Here is a 24476-nt window from a genome sequence, read left to right on the forward strand (position 1 = left end):
ACGTTGTGGCACCAGGGAACAAGCCCTTTCCCCTAGTCTGAGGCAGCTGCTTCCTGTCAACACACACATCACACCAGTGCCTTTTTTCAGCTCAAAACCCTGCATTTCCTGAGACACCAGCAAATCCCCAGGCCAGGAGGTTGATCGGTACCTCTGAGGGTGACCCCCAAGTCTGCAGCATCCAGACAACCCTTCCCAGCATCTCCAGCTCCATCCCTGTGCCAGGAGCATCCGAAGATCATGTCAAACTCCAGACGAGCACACGGCTCAGGTGTGGCGCCCGGCTGGCCCTGCAAGGACCATTCCTGCAAGGCTGGTGATGGAGAGCCCAGCCTGACACGCACCAGCGCATCCTTCCACCTCTTCTCCTGTCTCCTGGGCAGGTCGCGGGGGCTTCACCTCTCCTTCCCACTCCTCTCATCCCTTTGAACATGGAAATAAGAAAGAAACCACTTCCCCCTGCCAATCCCATCTTCAAAGCCCGAGTGGCGGGGTCCGGCGCTGGCACAAAGCGCACCATTGTCCATCCCGGAGGCGGAGAGTCGCCCCGAGCACAAAGGCCGGGGAGACGCTGCCCACCGCGCCAGGAAGCTCGCCCGGGACAACAAAAGCATCTTCTCCCACCCCAAGTCCAAAGCAGGCGAGGGAGGGGGCCTGGGGTGACAGTGAATATGAGCTATTGTCACCGAGAGCACGGAGGGACTTGCAAAGGTGATCAAAAAGCCCAAGCCTGAGTGGGAAGGGGTGGGGTGAGGGGGGACATCCAAAAAAGCCCTTGTCCCTCTTCAGGTCTCTCCTTATCTCCCCTGGCTATCTCCTGGGCTTAGCCTGGGTGTACTTGCTTGCAATTAGCTCCTCCAAGCCAATCAGGCGCCGAGCACAACCCTCGGTCCCCTTGACTGAGGTGATTTATAAATGACTCACTGGGCTCCTCGGAGCGCAGAGCTCTGCACGGCTCCTCGGGAGCACCTCTCGGACGGGGCTTTTCTGGCCACATCTGCAGCTCCCCTCGCAGAGCAGAATCGGCCCTTTCTCCGCCCGGCCAGGCGCAGGTAACCCGGCTCCAACAATCGCGCTCTTTGTCTGGGTGGGCGTGGGGGATTTACACTCCAGTTGCACAGCCACGGGGTGTGAGTTTCAGTATTTGAAGAACTGGTGCTTCTATTTTGTTTTTCGACCCCCCCCTTTCTCTTTTTCTCCTTCCTTTTGCAAAGGGGATTTACGGCAGCAGATTTACTCAGGAATTAGCAACACCAATGATCCAAGAGCTTGATTTATGAAGAGAGGCTGGAAGAGCCAAATATGTGAATGAATTACTACTAGAATAAATCCTGCATCTTACCCTGGCTGGCTCCTGCTGAGATCTGTGGGGGGATTTGCCTGGTATAGGAGAGGCAATACTGTTGACAGATCCTCTGGTTTTGGATCCCTGTTCTGATCAGAGCTTTCTGTGCATGTGACCATGTAAAGTGGTCCCTCCCCGAGGATGTCACAGCCCAAATCTGAGTTTGCTCACACAGACACAGTGAAAAAGGATGCGTAGCCCAGTTTCTGTAAGTGATGGTTGATGAGCACAGGTTGTGCACAGGAATCTGACCAAGGCAAAGGGTTTTGCTGCGCGGGACACCCCGATGCATGGCTGTGAGCATGGAATTGGATTGAGAGGGAATTTTAAACCTGGGAATCAAAAGTTGCCCCAAACTGATACCTGTCAGACCAGGCACGGGGTCTCCAGCTCCTCCCAGTGTCATTTCATGGGTTGTTTATGTCCAATTTGGGCAAACTCCCTCGTATAGAGACAAAAGCAAATATCCCCCTAAGGCTGGTAGACTGTGTCCATTGCGGTAAACAATGCAGCTAGGATGCTTTCTGTTTTGCCCCGATAAAATTTGTCTGCACGTTATTTGTAAGGAAGCTGAAAATGTAAGCTAGAGACCTCTCCTCTCCCTTGAAGCTGAGTCCTTGGAGTGACATTTGTTGCTGGCCACACAGTATTTCAGTCCCGGGTCAGAGATTTCCAGCAGAGAAGTGCTCTGCCATCCTCTGCCTCTGGGTGAGGACGGACTGGGTGACCCCAGAGGTGTTCTTCCTTCTCCGAGAGCGAATCCGCAGGGGTGGGGAGCGCGGGCAGGAGCGGGTTCTCGGCGGGCATCCCGGACAAGTGTTCGCAGGCACAGCAAGAATGCTGCAGCCTTTTTAATTCCTCGGGATTTGCGTTGCCCGCCGGCCCTTCAAAGGCGAAAGGTCAGGTCTGTGTCAGAGGCGCACGGGAAGCAGAGACTTGTGGCGGCGAGGGCCACCGAAATTGCGCTGCTTCTTCTTTTAAGTGAATTTTCCAGCCTTCTCTCCTCTCCATCCCAAGGGGTCTCTATGCCGAGTTGGGGGGAAGGATGGAGACACCGCTTTCTAGGGGATGGACTGAGGTGGCTGATCCCAGCACCGCTGGGCTACATCCAGCATAGTGACACCTCCAGGGCACAGCAGGGAAGCCGGTGGCTTTCAGAGGACCATGATGGGGCTGTATCTGCATCCCGGAGCTCAGCACCCCGGGTCGTGCCCCAGTCCCCCTTCCTACAGTGCTGGATGCAACTACCAAAGTAATGGAGTGTGAGGGTGGGGCTGAGAACAAGAATGTTAATCAAACAAATTGCAGAAAAAGCGGGTCAAATCTGGGCTTGTTTATCCCGGTGCCAGTGCAGAGCAGATCTCCGTGCTCACGGCATTTGCTGTGTTTACAGCAGCATTAAAAAGAGCAGAAGCCGAGCTGCTGAATATAAGCCTTTTATTTAATAAACACCCTTTGAGCCAAACACTTTAGCTTCACCTTCAGTAGCTGGCAGATGACTGCAGATCTTATTATTCTGGTTACCAAGCGCAGAGCTAGTTTGGTTAGAAACTCGTGTGAAGTGGTATATCAAACATTGGCACCGGCCCAGCGCCAGCAGAACAAGAGCAGAGTGCAGTGCTGCTGCCCGGTTCGCTTCAAACAAGAAAAGGGCCATCTGCCTTGTGGAAATCACCTCTTTCACACTCCAAATATTTGATCTAAACAAAGAGAAAACATTGATTTAATGCCTGGCTGCTCTGTGGGCAAAAGGGCAGGGGCGGAGGGACAGGACGGCTGCTCCGGGGGGACGGTCGAGCCGAGGCTGCAGCGCAGTGGGACGGGATGGGAAGGCGGGAGCGGGAGGGACACAGAGATGTCCCCTCGCTGTCCCTGCACCCGCAGGACACGGCTCCTTCTGGGACTCAGACAGGGCCGGCTGGCACCTCCTGGCACCTCTGTCCTTCCTTCTCTCTCTCCCTCTCTCTCTGGCTTTTATTCCACCAGCCGTTGCGACGGAAAATGAATTGAAACAACTAAGTTTTCATTGAGCTTTATGAACTCTGGCATTTTGCCTTTTCTGAGGTTAAAAGTCATTTTCGGGATAGGGTGTTTTTCCTAGCTCCTATATGCTCTCCTAGCATCGGTCGCTTCTATTTCCAAAGGGCAGAAATCAAGGAAAAGTCAAAGCCCATGGTCAAGTGTGTGCATTCAGTACATGGCACCGTGCGTGCAGCCCCTGAAACACAGCCACCGCTCCTCTGCTTCTGCCTCTTCCCTGGATTACCAGGAAAGATGTTTATAGCAATACACCTGTGGCAGAAATGTGGGACTATAGATCTGGCTTTACCACTGCAAGGTGTTTTCTGAGCAAACCTGCTGGGGGTCCCTTGGTGACGAGCTCCTGGTGTGGCCCATGAGCCACTGTCCTTGATGCCGGGGGGTCTGAGAGTGAAAACCTGGCAGCGTGGGGCTGCTGGGCAAATTATCCAACGTCCCTCTGAAACACCTGACTGATGGCAGAAGCCTCCTTCTCCTGCCTGTGTTCTCTGCCAGCCCAGCTCAACACCAGAGGCTGGAAAGGGAGAGGGATGCAGGTGTGTGGTTAGAGGGTGATGCAGAGTTCGGTCTGGGGGAGCACCTGGCACCACAGCATCTGGCAATGCAACATCTGGCAATGCAACATCTGGCACCACGGAGCCCAGCACCGTCGCATCTGGCACTGCAGAGCCTGACACTGCAACATCTGGCACTGCAGAGCCTGACACTGCAACATCTGGCACTGCAGCATCCAGCACCACAGCACGTTGCACTACAACATCTGGCACGACAGCATCCACACTGCAGCACCTGGCACCGCAGAGCCCGGCGCTGCAGCCGCGCTGTCCTTCCCCACGCCATGCCGCGGTGAAGAAGCCCAGCAGAGGTTCCAGGACAGGAGGTGACAGGTTCCTCCCCTGACCTTGCGAGACTTTGGCCCTTTCATCGCGTTGCCCCGGGGCTCCCGCGGTCCCCACGGCCAGAGCTGCAAGCGGTGCCAGATGGGAGCTGGGAGTCGAGGTGGACGCGGCACTAAAGGCGTCAATTCAGGGGAACAGGAGTCAAGACCTTGTCCTGGTGTCGCAACCAAACTCTTGCACCTGTGCTCGCCTTCTCCAGGCAGACCTTGCCTCCTGGGGTAGGGGAGAGTTGCTTCTTTATAACTGTCTCTTGGGCAATGGAGAGGGGAGAGAGATGTTTTTCATGACGATTCACCCAGGATTTGGAAGAGAACAGACCTCTGAACTCCATCAGCAGGGAGATCTGCGTGTACATTGCCCTGTGCGAGGAGAATGGGGATGGAGAGCGGGCAGACAAAGGAGGAAACGTTATTTCCAGAGCACTGATTTATTTTTTCTGCCCAAAACGTAGCAGAGGCACTCCCTGAATGTCCAGCTCTTGCACTGGGATCAATTTGGGACCTTACATTACGCACAAGGCAGCGATCAGATTGCTCTCCCACTAAATTTTGACTCACTTCTTGGGCTGGAGTCCCTTTTCAGTGCCTACGCCAGCACAGCAAAGTGGCTTTATGCCAGTGGCTCCTATCAACACTAGCCAGAAACCTCAATGTGACTTTCCTCTTCCCAAACACAGCTATCATCAGCACCGGGACAGAAGATAAGAGCTTAGTAAGTGCATTTGCAAGATGAACACTGGGAAAAAAGGTCTGTGCCTGGCATGCACAGGATGGTTTGCGGCGGGTATGACCCGATGGGACTCTTCACTGTGACCTACTGGGACAAGATCTTTCACCCACATCATATTCTTGAAGCAGTTCTGCCTTCATTCGTGGCTTGCTCCAAGTATCACATCACAGTTACGTACTCGGTGTGTCACAGTTTCTCCAAGATCCCAGGCTCAGATTTATCAGTGAGGCCAAACTCCACATTTCTCAGCATCACCCACTCCAACACCTTGGAGGAATGGGCTTCCTAAAACTCTTGTAACAGGGGCTCCATGCTTGGAGCTCTTCCCCCAGACCTTATTCTTTATTTCCATGACCATTTTGGAACAGAGCTCTTGAAAAACCTGGTCCCTGCAACACAGCAACTCAGTGGCACTTTGCTTTTCTCTCCACACACATTGCATTGATTCAGCATCCTGCCCCCGCTGCAGGGTTTAAACCAGCTCTGCAGCTTGTTGTGGTCTTATCCCATCAACACCAGGACAGCTGGTGTTGCCTTTTGTTCAAGGAGCAGTCGCACAGCTCGTTCTCTTTAATTCTGAAATCTCAAAGGTTTAACCTGCTGTTTGATCTAGGGCAAGGCCAGTGATAAGCCAAGTCAAGAACTTGACTCTGTCCGAGACTCTGACATCATTAGCCTGTTTGTTTAAGATGGAATTTAATCATGGGGATATTTTTACCTCTATACTTGCCCTGTTTATTATTTTTTGTGATTGCCAGCACTTTCGCTCAGCAGGGGAAATTCATTAAAGAGCTGTGATGTAATTAGCTGGCTCAGTCTGACTGATGCAGATATGCTGCTCAGCAAGTGATGGAGCCGAGAAATAAAGTTGAGACTTCTTGCACCAGAAACTCAACTGGATTTATCACGCCTTAGAATCCACTTGTTGGGCCAGGGCCTGGGCTACAAAATGTTCACAAAGGAGAACTGGGAATCCAGAGGAGAGCTGTGGAGCTGGGACCTGGCACAGGACCGGGAACCTGCTCGGCCACGGGATCTGCAGCAAGGCCACGAGGCAGGGACGAGAGCGGCGCAGACTGACGTGGGAAAACCAGGGAATGGCCGTTTATCAGTCGGCCTCCTGGCAGGAGCCTAGGGACTAGGAAAGAGCCTAGGACACTGCTTAGTCTCGGCCTGCACCAATCGTCCAAAAGGTAAGGCTTGTAATTGCTCTTGGCAGGGTGTCTCCAGCTGAAAAGCGGTAGCAGGGGTGCCAGTGTGTGCATGCCTGCAGAGGGCACTGGAATAAGCAGCTGGCAGTGCAGGAATGGGGCTTGTCACCTTTTTGAGCAAGCTGGAACAGCCCTGGCCCTCCAAAGACACAGGCTGGGGTCCCTCTGGAGTCAGCGAGTGCAGCTTGGAGCCTGGAATTTGAACCACACCATCGCAGTTTCGCAGCAAACTGCACTTGATTGCCCCTGTGATCGCGAAAGCATCCACCGAAAGAGTGGGGTTGATGACCTCTTTTTCTAAACCCATTAACTCCTGTTTGCATAATGATCCTGTTGACCTAAATTCTCCCAAAAGTTTCGGCTGCCTGCATCACACCTTCCCGGCTGTCCGGGACTTTTGGGCTGCTCGGCTGCTCGTTACTCATCTTTCCAGCCCCCATTCCGAGGTATCTGCTTATCAGGGAGGACTGACCTCAGTCCTACAGATGGACATTTTGCTCATCACGGTTTCACTGAAGTCAGTGTTAAGGTGTGCACTGATTTCGCCAGTTCTCACTGTGCCGAAAGAGGAGAGAGGAGGAGCTGGTGCATTCAAATCACTCCATAAGCTCTCAGCAACCTGAATGTTGTTCCTTGATATGTTCTCCTGCCTGAATCACCAGCTTTTTCCACCCCCTCTTCCACTCCTGTGTTGGGCAATGACCCACTTAGATACACTCCATACCACGAACAATTACCAAGATGATTGTTTTATATCTGACCACTTCCTCCCTCCACCCCCAGCCTCTCCAGTTCAGAATGATTCTCCCCTCTTGCCAGGCATAGTAAAATAAGGGCTCTCTGAAGCTCAGCATCTTTCTTTGGCGAGACCCAGATACTGGGCAGGACTAGTCCATCAGGATGTTTTGGCATCTTCATCACTGAAACGAATTGGCAACGGTTATCTTTCTGCGCATCGCTTCCTAGAGCAAAGCAAGGGCTCGTCCACAGCCTCTCCTGGCAAGCAAGAAATCGCTGAATGCAAATGAAACCACTCGACAGCACAACGGGAACACCTCAGCGGAAAGTGCCTTTGTTCATGATGCCGGTATCTACCATTGCAAACCGTGTCAGGGCTGCCCAGTCCTGCCAACCCCACCTGCGGACGGCGAAGCTGAGGCATGAGAAAGGTCAAGTTTTGCCCCAGGCACAAATGCAGACCCTGCCAGAGCTCGGCTTAACACCCGTGCTCATCTGCCAGACAACCCAGGGCGCGCTCCGACCCCCCTCGTGCGGCATCACTCATTAGCATCACCTCAAAATAGCCATTAAAATCGCCCTGCGCTGGGGAGCAACAGCCCCCGGTGCTGGGAGAAGCCACTCCCAGGACCTGCCTCCGCGCCACGGGGAAACTATTTAGGGTGGAGAAGTTCGGGGAGGGCTCCCAGACGCTGGAGGTGTCTGGTCTGTTATACCGCGGCCGGGGCCAGCTCCACTTACATTCTTGGCTTTGCTTTTTCTTTCTTTTTATTTTATTTTCTGGGAAAAATTGATAAATGATCCAGAGATGAGCCACGCCAGGCCTCGCTATGTCATCGAACGTCCTGCGTATTCCGTCAGCCTCTTCGATGAGGAGTTCGAGAAGAAAAGCAGAAGTTACCCCGTTGGGGAAAAGTTGAAAAACCTTTTCAGGTAACATAGAACGAAATTGCTGGGGCAAATGTAAAGCAGATTTGGTCTGGAATTAGGATTTAATCCAGACCTGGGGATGTAGTTCCTATTTTTAGCCTGGGAAACCTTCTCCATGATCTTCTTTGAAAGATGGATGAAAGGCACAGGAGAATGCAAATTGTACTGAAGCACATGAAGCTGGCTGCTCTTTTCCCTGCCTCAGCTGTTCCACTGCAAGGCAAATAAGCAGAACAGTTTGCACTAAGTGCATTCAGGATTTGGGGTTCTGTTTTCCAAGTTGTTTAGTAATGAAAAATATATAAATGGTGATGAAGGTATGCGTTTGGGGGTTATTTCTTTAAGCTTTCCAGCTGGGATTTCCTTTCATCAGCTTTCTGATCAAAAATAGTACTGGCTTTCCTTAAATAAAGGTGATTAATCCTGCGATTGCTGCCTTGGAAGTCCATTCCTTGGAAAAATGAAGGCAGTCATACAGGAAGAAGAGATATAATTTGCATGTGCCAACCCAGCAGCAATCTTCTTCCTTCAGACACACTTGTGGTTTTTTGACCAAAGACCTGAAAAAGTTCATCTTTGGCTCTGTGCATGAATCTCTGAGCTGTGTTTGCTCTCTACAGCTCACCCGTCCCCTACCTGGAGGGTACCGGGGTATTGGGGAGGTAAATCCTTTGCTCTGCGCAGGTTCCTGCTCCAGCTGTGGCAGCATCAGGGACCTCACAGACTCAGGAACGTGCCCACAATCACCCTCCATGGCACACCCAGCCCGTTCACTGCACCAGCCTTGCCCTCGCAGGGAAGGGCTCTGCACCAAATATTGGGCTCAGGATTTGGTGGGGGAGAAAGGTTGAGACATTCATACAAATATCCTTCATTTTTTGCTCACTTCCCAGCTCGCTTGCTTCCTTCCTTATTTGCACTGTTTTTTTGTCTCCTCTAGATGTTCAGCTTCCAGATTCAAAGTCATCCTCTACAGCCTGTTCCCAATACTTGTGTGGCTCCCCAAGTATAAAATTAAGGACTACGTTTTGCCTGATGTTCTCGGTGGGCTCAGTGCGGGGACAATTCAAGTGCCACAAGGTGAGATACAGTGACTTTCTGGGTCACCAGGAGGGGATAGCACTTTGCCAGTTCAAATAAAGGGCTGCAGATGACAGCTGATGTCCAGTCTGGGGGGATTAGCTACCTTTACTGCTGACGTGTATAAACCCAAGCTCTACCTCCAACCTGCTTGTCTAATATCTCTTCATGGTGCCTTTCCCTGCTCTCTTTGGCTGCAGCACCTTGTTGGAGATGACGTGAGTGTGAGCAGGTCAAGGGGCCGCCAGCTGCACAGACCTGGCTGACCTACCCGTTTCCCTTGTGTTTTCCAGGGATGGCCTTCGCGCTGCTGGCCAACCTGCCACCCGTCAATGGGCTCTACTCCTCCTTCTTCCCCCTGGTAACATATTTCTTCCTTGGCGGGATCCGTCAGATGGTCCCAGGTAAGAATTTGCACAGCAATTGTCTGTATAAGGCAGTTAAATACAGGCTGGGAATACTTGGTGTGTTCCAGAATAGAATCAAAGAATCACAGAATGGTTTGGGTTGAAGGGACCTTCCCCGCTCCCCCAGTGCCCCCCCTGCCATGACAGGGACATCTTCACCAGCTCAGATTGCTCAGAGCCCCATCGCCTGGCCTGGGATGTCTCCAGGGATGGTTCATCCACCACCTCTCTGGGCAACAGAGATGTCTGGGCATGTTTGGGCCATCAGGGGTTTATGGGATCCCTGATTCCAGCTTCACAGCAGGATCTCACCCCAAGGAACTGCTGCCGCCTCCCACTGGAGCGCTGGCTGTCATGATGGGCTGGGTGGCTCGGTGTGGACAGCCCGACCTGTCCAAGCGCCTTCCAGGACAGGATGCTCTCTAGAGCAACTTGCTGACAGCACAATGTTGTGCTATAGGTACTTTTGCCGTCATCAGCATTATTGTTGGCAATGTCTGCCATGAGCTGGCTCCGGAGTCAGACTTCGAGTACCTCAACCACACTACGAATGAGACCAGTGTGAATACCACAGCCCTGGAAGCAGCCAGGCTGGAGATCTCTGCCACGCTGGCCTGCCTGACAGCCATCATACAAGTAAGGACTCGCTGCACCACCTCTGCTGTGTCCTCTGGCCAGGGCTGACCCCACAGGATCAGCTGGGGTCCAACTCTGGAGCAGAGATGGTGGTAGAAGATGCCAGAAGAGGTCCCACTTCTAAGTGGGTGATGCCTCAGCACGCTCAGGCTCTGTGCCTCGGCACATTCCGATTAACGCCTTGTCTGTCCTGCCCTAGCTGTGCCTGGGATTCGTGCAATTTGGCTTTGTTGCCATCTACCTCTCCGAGTCTTTCATCAGGGGTTTCATGACAGCAGCAGGGCTGCAGATCCTCATCTCCGTGCTCAAGTACGTCTTCGGCTTGACGGTCCCATCTTACACCGGGCCCTTAGCTATCGTCTACGTAAGTGGGTGCTCTGGGCAGGGGCCTCCCCTGCACCTCCTTACCCCAGCGGCCACCGCAGCATCACCGAGAGGGCTTGGGGAGACGGGAAGGGTGGAGGGGGACAGGCTGTCTGCAGCACTCCCAGCCCAGCACGCCTGGGCTGCTGCCAGTGCGTTCACAGCATTATCTGAGCCCTCGTCTGCTACTTTCTAATTAGAAATAGTGATATGGGTCTGGGATTAGTGGACAATATGAAGCGCGGTGCTTTACAGCAGGAGTTTTGTGCAATTGTTAGCAACAGAAGCTTTTGCTATGAGCAGGTTTACCTATTCCTGGGCTTTCCTGCATCTTCCATGGATGCATCCTCCAACGATGTGGCTAGAACTGCATTTAACCAGACAGCACAGACCCAGGGCTGGTTGCTGATCTCTCAGCAGCAGAGTTTCTAGCATTTCTCTCACCCTCGGCACATCTCAGGGTGTTTGCAGTTGATTACGGTAACAAGTGCTCTCAATTGTGCTGTCCATGTTGTCCACTCTGGTTCCCCATGACACCTTCTCCTCTTCTCTCCCCTTCAGACATTCATTGATATTTGTAAAGGTCTGCCTAAAACCAACGTGGCCTCCCTGGTCTACGCCTTGGTCAGTGCCGTGCTCCTGATCATTGTCAAGGAGCTCAACCTAAAGTACATGAATAAGATCCGGATGCCCATCCCCATGGAGATCATCATCGTAAGTGACACACGAGTTGTCCCTCAGACCCCCCAGGAGACAATCCCTCCACAGACGGCCTATCATGTGCAGCATCTATACAGGGAATATGATGTGACTCCCACACATCCTGGGGTCAGAAAATGGGCCATCCCCATGGAGGACACCTTTGCCCCCCAGCTCGTCCCTGTTAGACTGTACCTGCATCCTGATGATGCTGAGGATGAGGGACAGAACTCCTGCTGTGGAGGTTTTCTCCTTTCCTAGCCCAAATTTAGTGCTAATTTTCCACTATCAGCTCCAGCAGCACAGCAAGCTTAGCGCTTCTGAGCGAGCTCACGGTCTGTCTGCTTACTGCTCTTTTATAATCTGTACTTCCAGGTAATAGTTGCGACTGCCATCTCCGGTGGCTTCAACATGCCTGAGAAGTACGGCATGCCCGTTGTTGGGATGATCGGCATGGGGTAAGTGCATGTGCAGGTCTGACTCAACTTCCAGATAATTTTCCTTCCTCCCCCTGCAGCCTGGAAAACATCTCACTCTTCCCTGCTACCCGACAGTCCCCTTCCAGGGCTGCCCTCTTACACAACTGTCACCAGTCACTGGAGCTGTCCTCGCTGTACACATGGATTATGTCATTCCTGAACACACCAGCTCCTTGCCCACTTCACCAGCACCCAGACACCCGTGTCACAACTGCTTCTGGCCTCTGCTTTGTGCGCAGGTTCCCAGCACCAACCCTGCCCCTGGTGAGCAAGTGGAAGGACATGATCGGCACGGCTTTCTCGCTCGCCATCGTGGGCTACGTGATCAACCTGGCCATGGGGAGGACGCTGGCGGCCAAGCATGGCTACGACGTGGACCCCAACCAGGTAACGGTTGGTCTGGTGGGACACGGTCCAGGACCGGTTCTTTTGCTCTCAGGCATGAAAGGAAAACCTTGTTGTGTGATTTGGGAGGTTTCAGACGTGCTCCAAACAGATGTGCTGCTCCTGTGCGTGCAGGCTCGGGTGGCAGCTTGCCAGGTGGGGGGATAAAGGACATGGTAGATCCATCTCCCACGGACTGGAGAGAGCCTGCGAAAGGGAAGAAAGCCTTAGGTTGAGCTCTTTGCTTTGCTCTCCCTCCAGATCTAGCTTAAGTGCTGAGCACTGGCATAGACAGCATTTTTGCAGGTTGTTGGAGCACAACGAGGCACATGTGTTTCTCATTGAGCGCAGAAAGACCTGGATTCCTGGTGTGTCACCTAGATACTGCGAGAGGCAGGACATTAAATGATCCTCTTTTGTCATCACTGGCACAGTGGCAGCTTTCAATAACAGCCACGCATACCACGTGAAGCCCTGCCCTTAGTGTGTCAACAGATGACAACGTGTTTATGTGGAGCTGTGCTTCCAGGTTTCCCTGCTATACCAGCGCCTGTCCCAGCCCGTGCTGGAAGGAAAAGCTCTGGGACACACTGTGGGAACTCAAATCCCTTCCCAGCCCACACAAAACCCAGGGTCTGGCTCCTGCTCTCCCACCTGGCAGCTCAGAGGTGCTGGCAGGGCAGGAGTCCTTTCTGATGACCATGTTCCCCCATCTCCATAGGAAATGCTGGCCCTGGGCTGCAGCAACTTCTTTGGATCCTTCTTCAAAATCCACGTGATCTGCTGTGCTCTCTCCGTCACTCTCGCCGTCGACGGGGCAGGAGGGAAATCACAAGTTAGTAACCTCCTCCTCCTCTCTTCCCTACATGACCCCACTTGACCACAAACCCCTGCATGCTGCCAGCCTGACATCGCTTGCTGCAGGTCTGGAGAAGCTCCATAGATCACCATTCCTCATTGTTAAAAGCACAATATCCTCTCTCTTGAACCCTATTTTGTTCCCTGGGTGGTTCTTTGGGTTGGTCACAGATGAAGGGTTGTAAATCTGCATTCCCAGTCTGGCTGTGACTGAGCAGAGCTACCGCGTGAGGGAAGTTTGGGGTTATCTGTGAGATCTGCAAAATCTGGGCTCATTTCTCGGAGGCAATTGTTTGCTCACATAAAATACTGCAGGGACCACTTGTGCTGTTGGCTGGAGCAGCGTGAGAGGGAAGACCAGAGGGGGTTTAGGAAAACACTGGTCTTTGCTGATGTGACCTCTTTCTTTTTTTGCAGGTGGCAAGTTTCTTTGTGGCCTTGGTGGTCATGGTGACCATGTTGGCTCTGGGGATCTACCTCGAACCTCTTCCAAAGGTAACACAAACATCTGTGCAATTCATCACATCTCCACACACAGTTCATTCCCGGGCTGGGGTCCTGTTTGCACCGAGTCTCTGGAAGCAAGAATAGTCTAAATTATCATGCTCAGATAGAAGTGAGACTCTTTTGAGCATTCCCTTGTGGTAACTGGACCACGGAAGGGAGATGCTCTAGAGAGCAACATGTGGCACGTCCACACCTCAGCTTGACACGATCCCCTCTCATCCGCAGTCCGTCCTGGGAGCCCTCATCGCCGTGAACCTGAAAAACTCCCTCAAGCAGCTGGCCGATCCCTTCTACCTGTGGAAGAAGAGCAAGCTGGACTGTGTGAGTGCCTGGGGTCGGCGGGGAGGCAGAGGCAGGGTGGGCAGACCACCCCCCGGCAGGTTTTTGGGGGGCAGGAGGGCAGTTTGAGTCCCCTGCAAAAGGTGGGTTTCACTCTCTCGATGCGATCATGCTCCCAACCCCTCGCCAATGATGTCCTGAGAGCCTGTTCGGCCCAGCTGAGCACTCTCAAGCTCAGCGCACGTATCGGAGAGGCCTGAACTATTACCTGCTGTGTTTAAATGCCAATCAACCACGGGAGCCTGTTTGCCCAGAACTAGCCAAACCGGCCCTGCTCAATATCTGGGAGTCATGACTTAAAAACTCACACAATAGCCCTCCAGGGTGAGGAGAGCCCTTCACAGCGATAAGGACTCCAGGCACTGGTTGATGTATAAACCCAGGCGGGGGGCGCGGGGGAGTGAGAACGGAATTTGGAAATGTCTGACATAAAAAGACAGTGTTTGAACAGGACTCCCACGGCTGAGTGGTGCGTGTGGACACTGAGCCAATATCCTGTCAGGTCCCGACAAACCGCCTTATCGGAGAAATCAGGAGTCCAAAGGGGCTGACCCAAGTCATCAAGAGCTTTCCCAAAATACCGTTCAAACAGGTGCTGGAGCAGAGATGGCTTAGCAGCCCAGGGTGTGAGCGCGACGTGAGGGCACGTTGTAGCACATGGCACAAGATACAAAAACAAACTGGTCCATGCTCAGGATTAAGCCTGACAGACTGACCGGACCATGGATGTGCGAGGTCTGAGCTGACACGGTTATGTAGGAAAGAACCATCAGAGAGAGAAAAGTTCAAATCCTGCAGGGAGTATGGGGAGCAGGGAGATGCCAATGCAGTGAACTGCATTTCCCCTGACCTTAATCTCCCTGGAATTTGAACTAGATTCGGTGTCCTGTCCCAAAACTGGGAACACCGTTTCTGGATGATGTCAGCCCATTGGTGTTTGTTACCTCAAATCTGGTTGTGTTGCAGTGCTAACTAAAGGGATCGCTCCATAGACACAGCCCAGGGTGACCTCTGGGTGGAGGGGAAGCCCTTGTCATTTCTATGCACCACGCATAGAAATTAAGGTGCTGAAGTCACCAAAGTTACCCTGGTTTGTCCAAGGTCAAAGATAGGTTTTGTCAGCCTTGAGGATGGGATTATAATAACCCGATAATGATTCTCAGCAGGCACGTTTATATGTTGAGGAAGGACTAATTTCACACGGAAGGTGATGCTTGAGTGCTTAATATACAAAAATGACAAATGACCGAGTTCAGAGCAAGAGATGGAGCACGTTTTGATATGCTCTGTGATACTTTGTCATCAAATCTGCTCTGTGTTCAGGTCATTACCAGCAGGTGCTCAGACGGTTTTCAGACATGCCCATTCCTTCTGAAATGCCCTGACTGGCAGCAGGAGCCTTTTGGGCGGTGTTGGGAGCCCTTTCTGAGCAGCAGATGGTCTGATTTGAGGAAGCCTTTTCTCGACTAGAGAGGCTGATACATTTTGAACAGAGCGAGCGGTGCGGATGTTCCCGCTGCTGTGAAGAAACGCGCTGGCTGCTTTTACAGCTGAAAAGCTGTAGCTTTTGGCAGGCTTCCCAGCTATGATGTTTCACACCAAAGCAGGCAATAAACCGCCTCATTAGAATAGCTGCAGAATTCAAGTCTTGGGTCTTTTGATCCTCAGCTGTGTAGTTCTTTGGGTGCAGAATACCAGCATCCCTCCCTCGCTGTGCTCCAGCCCGTGACACAGTAAAATGACCCTCCGTGCTCTTCTCTTTCCACAGCTGGTCTGGCTCGTCAGCTTCCTCTCTGCTTTCTTCCTGAGCCTTCCCTATGGAGTTGCTGTCGGTGTGGGATTTTCCGTGCTGGTTGTGGTTTTCCATACCCAGTTGTAAGTACCGGTGTTGCTCCCAAAACTGTAGAATAAACCGTAGATTATTTTTATAACCGACCTCTGGCCCGTGTTTCGGAGGAACGTGTGGCAGGAGCCTGGGGGAGTGCAGGTGTCCTCCCCGGCCCCTGGAATGTGCAAACAGGAATGGCAGGCGCTAATTTACTGCCTGCATTCCCGCTCCTGCGCACGCTTAGCGATGTGCACATCCCAAGGCAGGGGGAAAGCTGCAGGTATTCACTTCGGCATGAAACGCTGCCCGCAGAGTCCGCAGCAGAAAATCCTGCACATAAAGAGCCCCCCCCGTACATGCGCAGAGACTGGCGTGAACCTTATACACCATTTTTAATCCATCAAAGCCCTTTATTAATATTTCCCAGTCTGGGATGTCAAACTGCTGACACTTTTTTTGCCTTGTAGACTCTGCGGGGATGAAATCTAAGTATTTTCACAAAGCAAATTTTCAAATCCTGGTATGGAATGTGAAGCAAAGCAGTTTTACTCCCCTGCAGTATTTACTCTAATTCTGGTTGTCTCTTTTCTCCCAGCCGTAACGGCTCTGCCCTGGGCCAAGTAATTTCCACTGACATCTACAAGAACCCTAAAGACTACAACAAGGTAAGCAGAAGCTGGAGCACTCTCAGAGAACACACTGTTCCTTACCGCTGGTACCCAATGTGACCATGATGTTGCTGCTGCTGTTGCTGCTCGTTTCGGGGGTAGCAGGAGAGCTGCTCTTCAACTGCCCTTCCCAGTTACCTGCTGCCCAAACTCCCCGTCACCTCTCACACACCCCCTGTCACGCCTGGTTTGAGCTCTTGTCTCCGTTGCAGGTACACGAACTTAATGGGATTAAAATTGTGACCTACTGCTCGCCGCTGTATTTTGCCAACTCAGAGATATTCCGCGAGAAGATTATAGCCAAGGTGAGCGATGCCCTAAGAAATCCCTGTTTGCAGCAAAGCCCAAAGGGGCCTTTCTCTCTCCCGTGTTGCTACATGGAGGTAACTAAGATGGCCATGAAAGATGGCCATGTCCATCCTTTTCCATCCTCCTCTCCCTGATCTTCAGGATGGTTTGTAGATCTCATTTTAGAGGTTATGCCCAAATCCTGGCACTATCTTCCTCCAAGCTCTGCCAAAGCAGAGTCATCCCCTCACTGCAAGTGTGCAGGGACCCTGGAGATGTTGCTCTCCAGTTGCCACCAGGATGAGCCGCTGCTGTCCCCCTGCGCCATGTGCCACGGGCTGCAAAATGGGAAGAAAGACATTTTCTTCCTTTTTTTTGTCTTTTCCACAGACCGGGGTGGATCCCGGTAAAGTGTACTTAGCCAGGAAGAAATATGTGAAACAGCAGGAGAAGGGGACAGCACAACCACCAACACAGCTACCGAAACTCTTACTGAGCCAGAACAAGGTAACTCAGTTTGTTTCCCTGCGTTGATGGATAAGATCTCAAGTCCCCATCAAACAGCTCCTCTAGATAAAGGATTTTCTGCACTGTCTTCCCAGGCCCGTTTACTACTTCTTGCTTCTTTTCCTTCCCACCCACATCTCCATCCCTCCCAATAGCCAAAACCTCAAGATGCAGGAAAACTGGAAGTGCTTGGGATCAAGAAAGCTGTAGAGGTGGCTAGAATGGGAACACGGTGAACAATTCGCTAGAAACTGGGCTTGTCCTCTTGTGCCCTTTTGAAGCACATTTCCCAGTCACCCCAGCTTGGTTTGGTTTGCATTGCTGAGCAGTCTTGAAGCATGCGACCAGCAATCATTTAAAATTAATCTAAGGCGTTCCACCCCAAGGGACATTCAGTCTAGCACCAGGCTGGAGTTAGTCCAGATTAAAACACTTCATGCCGCTGAATACTTGAGGTGCATTCCCACGCCAGGATCTCAGCTTGTGCTGGTTGCTGTGCCCTGCCCTGACTCTGCATTTCTGGTTTGCTGTAGACCTTGTCTTTGCAAGAGCTCCAGAAAGACTTTGAAAGCACCTCTCCAACAGATACCAACAACAACCAGACGACTGCTAATGGTGCCAGCATCTCCTACGTCACCTTCCGCCCGCCCGCCAACGGCGCTGGGCAGGTCTGCACCTCCAGCGAGCTGGGCAGCACCTCTACGCTGCAAGGAAGCACTTTCAGCGTCACACCTACGGCAAATGTTGACCCTGTGATGACAGCACCGCCCTATATCAGCTTTCACACCATCATCCTGGACATGAGCGGAGTGTGTTTTGTTGACCTAATGGGCACAAAAGCACTGGGCAAGGTTAGTTCTATACTACAAACACCGCCAAGCAATGTATCACCCAGGTACCTTCCGCTCTCTCAGGCAGCTCAGATAAAGACATTTACCCTCCTCAGTAGAAGGTTTGTGTGGCTTTCTCCTTCAGCATCCCCAGGGCACACGTAAGGTCCTGGATAAAAGACTTTATGCATAAACACAAAACGGGGGTGGCAGTGTTACTAATCCTCTCTCTCCCTTCTCATCCCTTCTAGCTGTGTTCCAGTTATCAGAAGATTGGGATTCAAGTGTTCTTGGCAAATGTACATGGTAAGAATCCATGAAAGAGACATTTCCATGTGGTTTTCCCCCATGGATGTGCTCCTGGCAGACAGATCTTTTTGTGTTCTTTATGCAAACCGTGCGAGCTGTCAGCCTCCTGTCAGAGCAAACCGGAACAGATGAAAGAACAGAAGAAATTAAGGAGAAATGCTGTTTTTCTGTGTGTGAAATAGGTCCTTTCATTTGGGAAGTGGTATGACTGGAACATCTCCACCTTCAGCATGTAGGAAGATAAATCCCTACATCCTCATTTCTGCAGCAAACCTGCTTCTTCCCTCAGAGGACCACTGACAGTCATTCAGACCTTCAAAAGCTTCATTCTTTGGTTTCCTTCTTGTTCACTTCCCTTTCCTTTCTCCAGCCCAGGTGTACAATGACATTAGCACAGGTGGAGTCTTCGAAGAAGGAGGCCTGGACCGAAGTCAAATCTTCTTGACCATCCACGACGCTGTTTTGTTTGCCCTGGCAAACAGCAGGGAAGTTGTCCACCCGCCTGTCTCAGAAGAGGTAAATTCGCTCCCCAGTCTTTCTCCAGCTCACAGGAGTGCACTATTAGGCTTACACACCACGTCAGCACCAAGGAAGAATAACCACGCACTGCTGCACCTAACAAAGTCCCTTGTTTATCTCAAGTGGTAAAGGCCTAAAGCCAACAAAATATTTCATCTCATGTATAACAATAATTCTCATGTAAAATAATAATTCCCATGTACGGGCCAAGCACCTACTGATCAAATTGATCTCAGTGGCAGCTCAGAAGTGTAAACGTCTTCTGCAACCCCCAGCTCAGAGATTAATGTTGTCCCAGCCTGGGGAAGCCCAAAGAGCCGCTCCAGCACTACAGCCTCTGTTTGGGGTTGACTGGAACATGCAGCTGCACGCAAAGGCAGAATTTGGCCCTCGGAAATGAAGGCAAAGCACATGTCCCTGTTTTTGAATTGCCCCAGCATCCACGAACGCTTCCCTTGGCAGGAGGAGAAAAAACAGAGGCAGAAATGTGGCCCCTGTTGACAACACAGGGTCAGACAAGCTGCTTCCCCAAATATGGGCTGATTTATTGTGCAATAATTGGAGGTGGAACCAGAGCAGTGTGAGCCAGTTATCTGAGGTGAATAAGTTAAGGTATCTCATATCTCGGCAGAGAGATATGTAAATGCCAGCTCAGTCAGAGGAGATAAACAACTGAAACAGGATTCCTCCTGTGCCCCTTCTTCCCTTTGAGCATGTGTGATGTTTTAAGCCTGGGTTGGTCATTTTGTTTCGTCCCTTTCAACCCTGCGCTCTGCTGATTTGTGGGTTGGATTCTTTTCTGCGTAGAGGCCGCACCAGACGGAGCTCTCCATCTCCGACGAGTCCGTGGATGAAAGCAGTGCAGAGTTCAAGAACCTGGAGGAGGTGAGGTCTAGTGCCAGGTGTCACTTCTTCACCTGGGGACATGAGGTGGAAATCAGAAGCTGTGATTGGGATTTATGAGATGGGAAGTCCCCTGTGCCCTTGCCAGGCACACAGCTAACAGCAGTAATGCTTTGGGAAGCTAGTTGCAAAAATAATTTGAAATCCCTGTCATAGATGTTTTAGCAGGTGGGCTGGACTAGATGATCACCAGAGGTCCCTTCCAAACCAACCATTCTGTGAATTGCAGAATCATAGAATAATTTTGGTTGGAAGAGACCCTTGAGATCATTGAGTCATAACCTAAATCCAGACTCATGAGGGGCTCTGGCAGGCACCTGGATGCAGGAGCAGCCCAGTCACCCCACCGGGGAGCCCGTCAATCTGTTCTGGGCCACAGAGCTCAGGTTCATGGTCAGACCTGTGGTCTCCATCCGCTGGGGTCAGGTTTAGCTCAAGCACAAAAGAAGGGTCACCCTTCGAGTTTTTCAGCGCAAAACTGTTAATGCCAAAGTGATCTGCAGCCACTGAACCCAGGTCCTGGGGGGCAGAGTGACCCCTCCACCAGCAGCTGTCCCCCATGGAGGAGGGTTGGAGGGTGGCATTTCTGTGACTCAACAGCTGCTGAGCTGCATTGCTGGGTTTGTGGCACCAGCCCTAACCACACATGCCTTGTGTGCCCTTTAGGAGATGTTTGGCAGCATGTTCCACTCAGAGACCCAGACAGCTCTGTGAGCATCGGCGTGCGGGCAAACACCCCCAAACAGACTCCTCTCTCCCATCCCTCCGTGAAGAGCTGCGCTTCCACCCGGGGATACAATAAGTTTGCAAAGCAAGAGGCCATTGCACCTCTCAAACTGATCATCAATTCCTCCCTCCACTGCTTCTGCTACTCAGAGCAGCGGACGCTGGAGCAGAAAACAGAAATCTCCAGAAGCAGGAACTCAGGAAAAAGCCATGTCATTAATTACAGAAGAGAAGCGAGTTCATTTGAAGGCAGGTGCCTTAACACACGGGACGATTACTCATTTTTGCCAAGTGCTCTTTGTCTCACACAGTCGCACTCTTCTGTCTGCACAGGCACCACATAATTTGGGCACCCCCCTCCTTTCTTTCCCCACTCCCTCTTTTCACGATGAAGTATAAGCGAATATTAAGAGCCTTTCACAGCTTCAACTCATGAGCAAAAGCAACTCTTGCCAGATGCGGTTGGACTCGATGATCCTGAAGGTCTCTTCCAACTGAAATGATTCTATGATGCAGTTTTGTAACATGATGCTGTTCAAAAACATGCACTGACCTTTGGGGCGTCTGCACAGCGAGTGCGACCCCCCAGATTTCCCTGCGTGCCACCCCCTCTGCCTTCCCTGTGTCCCCTCCTCAATGTCCCCGCAATGTCCCGTATTTCTGCTGCAATCCCATCCCGTATTTCTGACACCCAAAGACCTCCACACTCTGTCTCAGCAGGGCTACTTTCTAACATTTCTTTTTCTTGCTAATAGGACTAGTTTGTAATCAGAAATAAGAATCCCTTGTCACCGTGTGTTACGTGCACGTGTTCTCCTGCCCACCTCATGGGTTGAACATGTGTTCAAAGACTCAGGGTCCAGCTCAAACCCTCTCTCAAGGTTTTTAGGGACCTTTCCACTGACCGAACAGTGCGGATGGCACAGCAGCATTCGCCCCAAGGCTGTTCTGACTCCCTTCCCATCCTCTAGTTGATCAGAACAACTCAAAGCTTTAGTCCAGAACATGGCTGAGTGCTTTGGGGAGATATTTGTTTTTTCATAAATCATTTTGATCACAAGTAGCAAATTCAGGGACAGGGCGGGAAGCCCCTTCTGCACACTCTTCATAATGCCATCGATCCAGAGCAGGAAAACTGAAATTTGAGTGTATTCTATGTCTCCAACTCAGGACCAGCCCAAGTGACACCCTGTGCTATGGTGACGAGCTCTCAAGTGGTCACTTGTGCAGCAAGAGTCATTTCTTGTATGGGATGGCATATTTCCATAACAATTTTCCACTACATTAGATGATTTTCGCTAAAATTCACCACAGACTGATGCTAGCAGGACCATCTACCTCTCAGGCAAACACGCCTGCCTCACTAACCCACCGACAGACAGCTGAGATCTTAATAATTTCTAAAGAATCTGACATTCTTTTACATTTGAGTGATGCTAATAGCAACTGCTATTTTAGCTTCCTTTTCTGATGCCTTCCCTTCCTACCCAGTGCTGATGTTGTGACAGTAATGACAAGATGACAATATAAAGCCTGAAAAATCAAAGCATAAACCAGGGGTTAAAGGGACACTTCTTTCTTCAGTGCATTTCAACCTCAAATGTGGCTTTTATGAAGATAAGGTTATAACAAAACTTAAGATAAAGACACATACTTCAATTGCAATGGAAACAATTTCTTTTGTTTGAATTTCAAATCTTCCTACAAAGTGTTTCAGCATTGGGATAAAACGCAAGAGGCGACAAGAAAAACTGAACAGTGATTGAAGTAAAACTGGACGGTTTGTTATCTTTCCATGCTTCCAAAAAATAAAGACTGGCCTTAATAATGAAAGTCAATTATATTTTTAAAAGTTATTTCTGTTTTATTACTCCAAGATACTAAAGAGCCGATTGCTAAAAGGCTTTCTGGGGAAAGTGGGGCTTTCCAACAGCTCCCAGATGTCTCATTTTTAAGGAAAATAGAGTTTCGTGAACCATCGTTAAAGGAAACGACATCAGGACTCAGCCAGCTTGGTTTGATATGTAATAACACCTCATTAACTAAGTCACCATTTCTCCACCTCGGTTTCCGATTATGTGGTACAGGAGAGAGTAATAAAACCAAAAGAGGTTAGTTTCCGAAAGGAAAAACCCACTAACTAATGGTGATTATGTATTTTAATCTTAGACAGCAGTGATTTTTCCAAAATCTATGTATAGCTTGTTCTATAAGGTAAAATCAAGAGATTAATTCTCTTAAATTATCTTTGAGGGTGATTACTCATGGTCTTTCGTTACTGTCTGAGCTTTCCTTTTACTTGCTTGTTTGAAAAAAGCAACAAAGAAATTGGTGCAACGGAACAAGAAACTTTCCTACAGTAGCTAATCGATATTTCTGTCTCTCTGAGGCGGCACCACGTTAAACGAGGAAAATTCCAATTTCCAGTTCTTCATTCAAGGTTAATTACAGGATGCTGATTTCACAATCTCAGGGCCTGATGGGCCAAACACAAGAAGCCTCAGAGCAATAGACCATGTATAAAAATTAAATTGTATTTCTTGAAGTTCCTACAAACAGAAGGGATGGGATGTCAAGAGAGGCGGCAGCAGCAGTGACCATATGCTCTGTGATTCTGATGACCCGGGTAGAAGGATATGTAATTTCTGTAGCCATGGGCAGATTCCAGCAATAACATCAGTCTTTATTTCTAAGTGCCCAGGCAAGAGAATTAGGGAAGCACAAATTCATGCTGGGGTAGAAAAATTTCAATTTCAAGTGTCCCTTTTTTGCTATTAAAGTAAGTGATGTTGACGTGTAATGGCTCTGAAGCCTTAGGTGATAAATGCATGATATATAACCCGCTCAGAAATGTTTGTAATTTATTTAATTTAATATTGGGTTTGTTCTTTTTTGATAATAAAGGATGTGTGAACAATCACCTGCTTCCTCTGTTGATTCGAAAGCAGGCTCTCCACGGCAGCTCCCCTCTGGTATGAAACATCTCAGGCCAGTTTTTGCCATGGGAAGACAGAATAAATCTTCAAATCAGTGCAAGACAGCTGTAAAGAGGGGAAAAACAAGTTTTTCCATCATGCTCTGTGAAGTAAATAGTGGTAAAAAACAGGTGGCTTTAAACCCTGTCAGGAGCGGGGCTGAAACACCACATGCTGCCCGAGGCCTGTTGCTCAGCCCGGTCCCCACCGGCATCCTCCTGCCCCACTCTGGCACTCGCCACCCCACTGAATTCTCCACGGATGCCCCTTTTTCCCCCCACGCACCTCATTGTTTTGGGAATATTTGTTTTGGGAGCAGCGTCCCGAGCCCCAGCGCTCTCGGTCTCTGGGCACAGCACAGGCCAGGGTGCGGGGACATTCCCATTATCTCCTGCTGCTGTGGGAAGCTCCTAAACGATCCCTTTGGGCTAAGAAACACACAATTTCACATAGAGGAGAAAGAACCAGCACTCAGACTACAGCTTTCTCATGTGAGGAACATCTCACAAAAAACTGTTGTTGTTACATAACCGGGGACCTGGCGCCTGACCCCAGTAGGACCGAGAGACATGAATCCTTAATATAAAACACGGTCTCTTCCCAGAATGTATACTGACACCTGTATGCATACTGATAACCTGTATTTACAAGTTAATTTAGGGGGAAGGGTAGCCAAAGTATCAGGAATCCGTATCTTCAATAGATTGATAAGGGGAAGGGTATTGTGTGTAGACCAAAGGGGGAAGGGTAGCCAAAGTATCAGGAATCCGTATCTTCAATAGATTGATAAGGGGAAGGGTATTGTGTGTAGACCAAAGCAGATGTTGGGGGGTCTGTAAACCCTGCAGCACCAACTAATAGGCAGGGAAATTGCAGCCAGGATTTTGGGGGGATATAAGCTGGGGCTTTTTGCCCTTTTCTGCATGCCTACCTTTAGGTAGAACACCCGACCTTGCAAAATCGTTATTAAAATATGCTTTGCTGACAGATCCTGCCTGGGCCTATTCTATTTGCAAGGTAATTGTTTCCTACACTCACAAGGGGAGCAGGAGGGGCAGGGCTGAGCTCTTCTCTCTGTGACAGTGACAGAACCCAGGGAATGGCAGATGGGCCAGGGAGGGTCAGTGGGACATGAGGAAAAGGTTCTTCACCCAGAGGCGCTGGACACTGAACAGGCTCCCAGGGAGGTGTCACGGCCCCAAGCCTGATGGTGTTCAAGAAGAGACTGGACAACGTCCTCAGACACACGGTGTGGCCTGTGGGATGCCCTGTGCAGGGA

At 50.6% G+C, this 24476-nt stretch overlaps 1 protein-coding gene across 2 annotated transcripts; it reads left to right on the forward strand.

Moving 5' to 3' along the window:
• The first annotated feature begins 940 nt into the window (after positions 1-940).
• Positions 941-23123, forward strand: SLC26A9 (solute carrier family 26 member 9). 2 transcript variants are annotated; one of them, XM_065854551.2, is made up of 21 exons: positions 941-1052; positions 7769-7895; positions 8833-8972; positions 9266-9376; positions 9840-10015; positions 10215-10379; positions 10940-11092; positions 11453-11535; positions 11796-11943; positions 12662-12775; positions 13216-13293; positions 13531-13626; positions 15413-15519; positions 16068-16137; positions 16353-16445; positions 16819-16935; positions 17469-17786; positions 18017-18071; positions 18445-18590; positions 19401-19478; positions 20163-23123. In XM_065854551.2, exons 2-21 carry the CDS (start codon positions 7771-7773, stop codon positions 20208-20210), a joined length of 2421 nt encoding a protein of 806 aa, XP_065710623.1. In that variant the 5' UTR covers positions 941-1052; positions 7769-7770; the 3' UTR covers positions 20211-23123. The 2 variants fall into 2 exon arrangements, with proteins under 2 accessions (XP_065710623.1, XP_071673919.1); XM_071817818.1 differs by lacking the exon at positions 941-1052 and adding an exon at positions 6153-6206.
• Positions 23124-24476: the final 1353 nt, after the last annotated feature.

This window comes from Patagioenas fasciata, chromosome 21 (assembly GCF_037038585.1).
Source record: "Patagioenas fasciata isolate bPatFas1 chromosome 21, bPatFas1.hap1, whole genome shotgun sequence".
NCBI lineage: Eukaryota > Metazoa > Chordata > Aves > Columbiformes > Columbidae > Patagioenas > Patagioenas fasciata.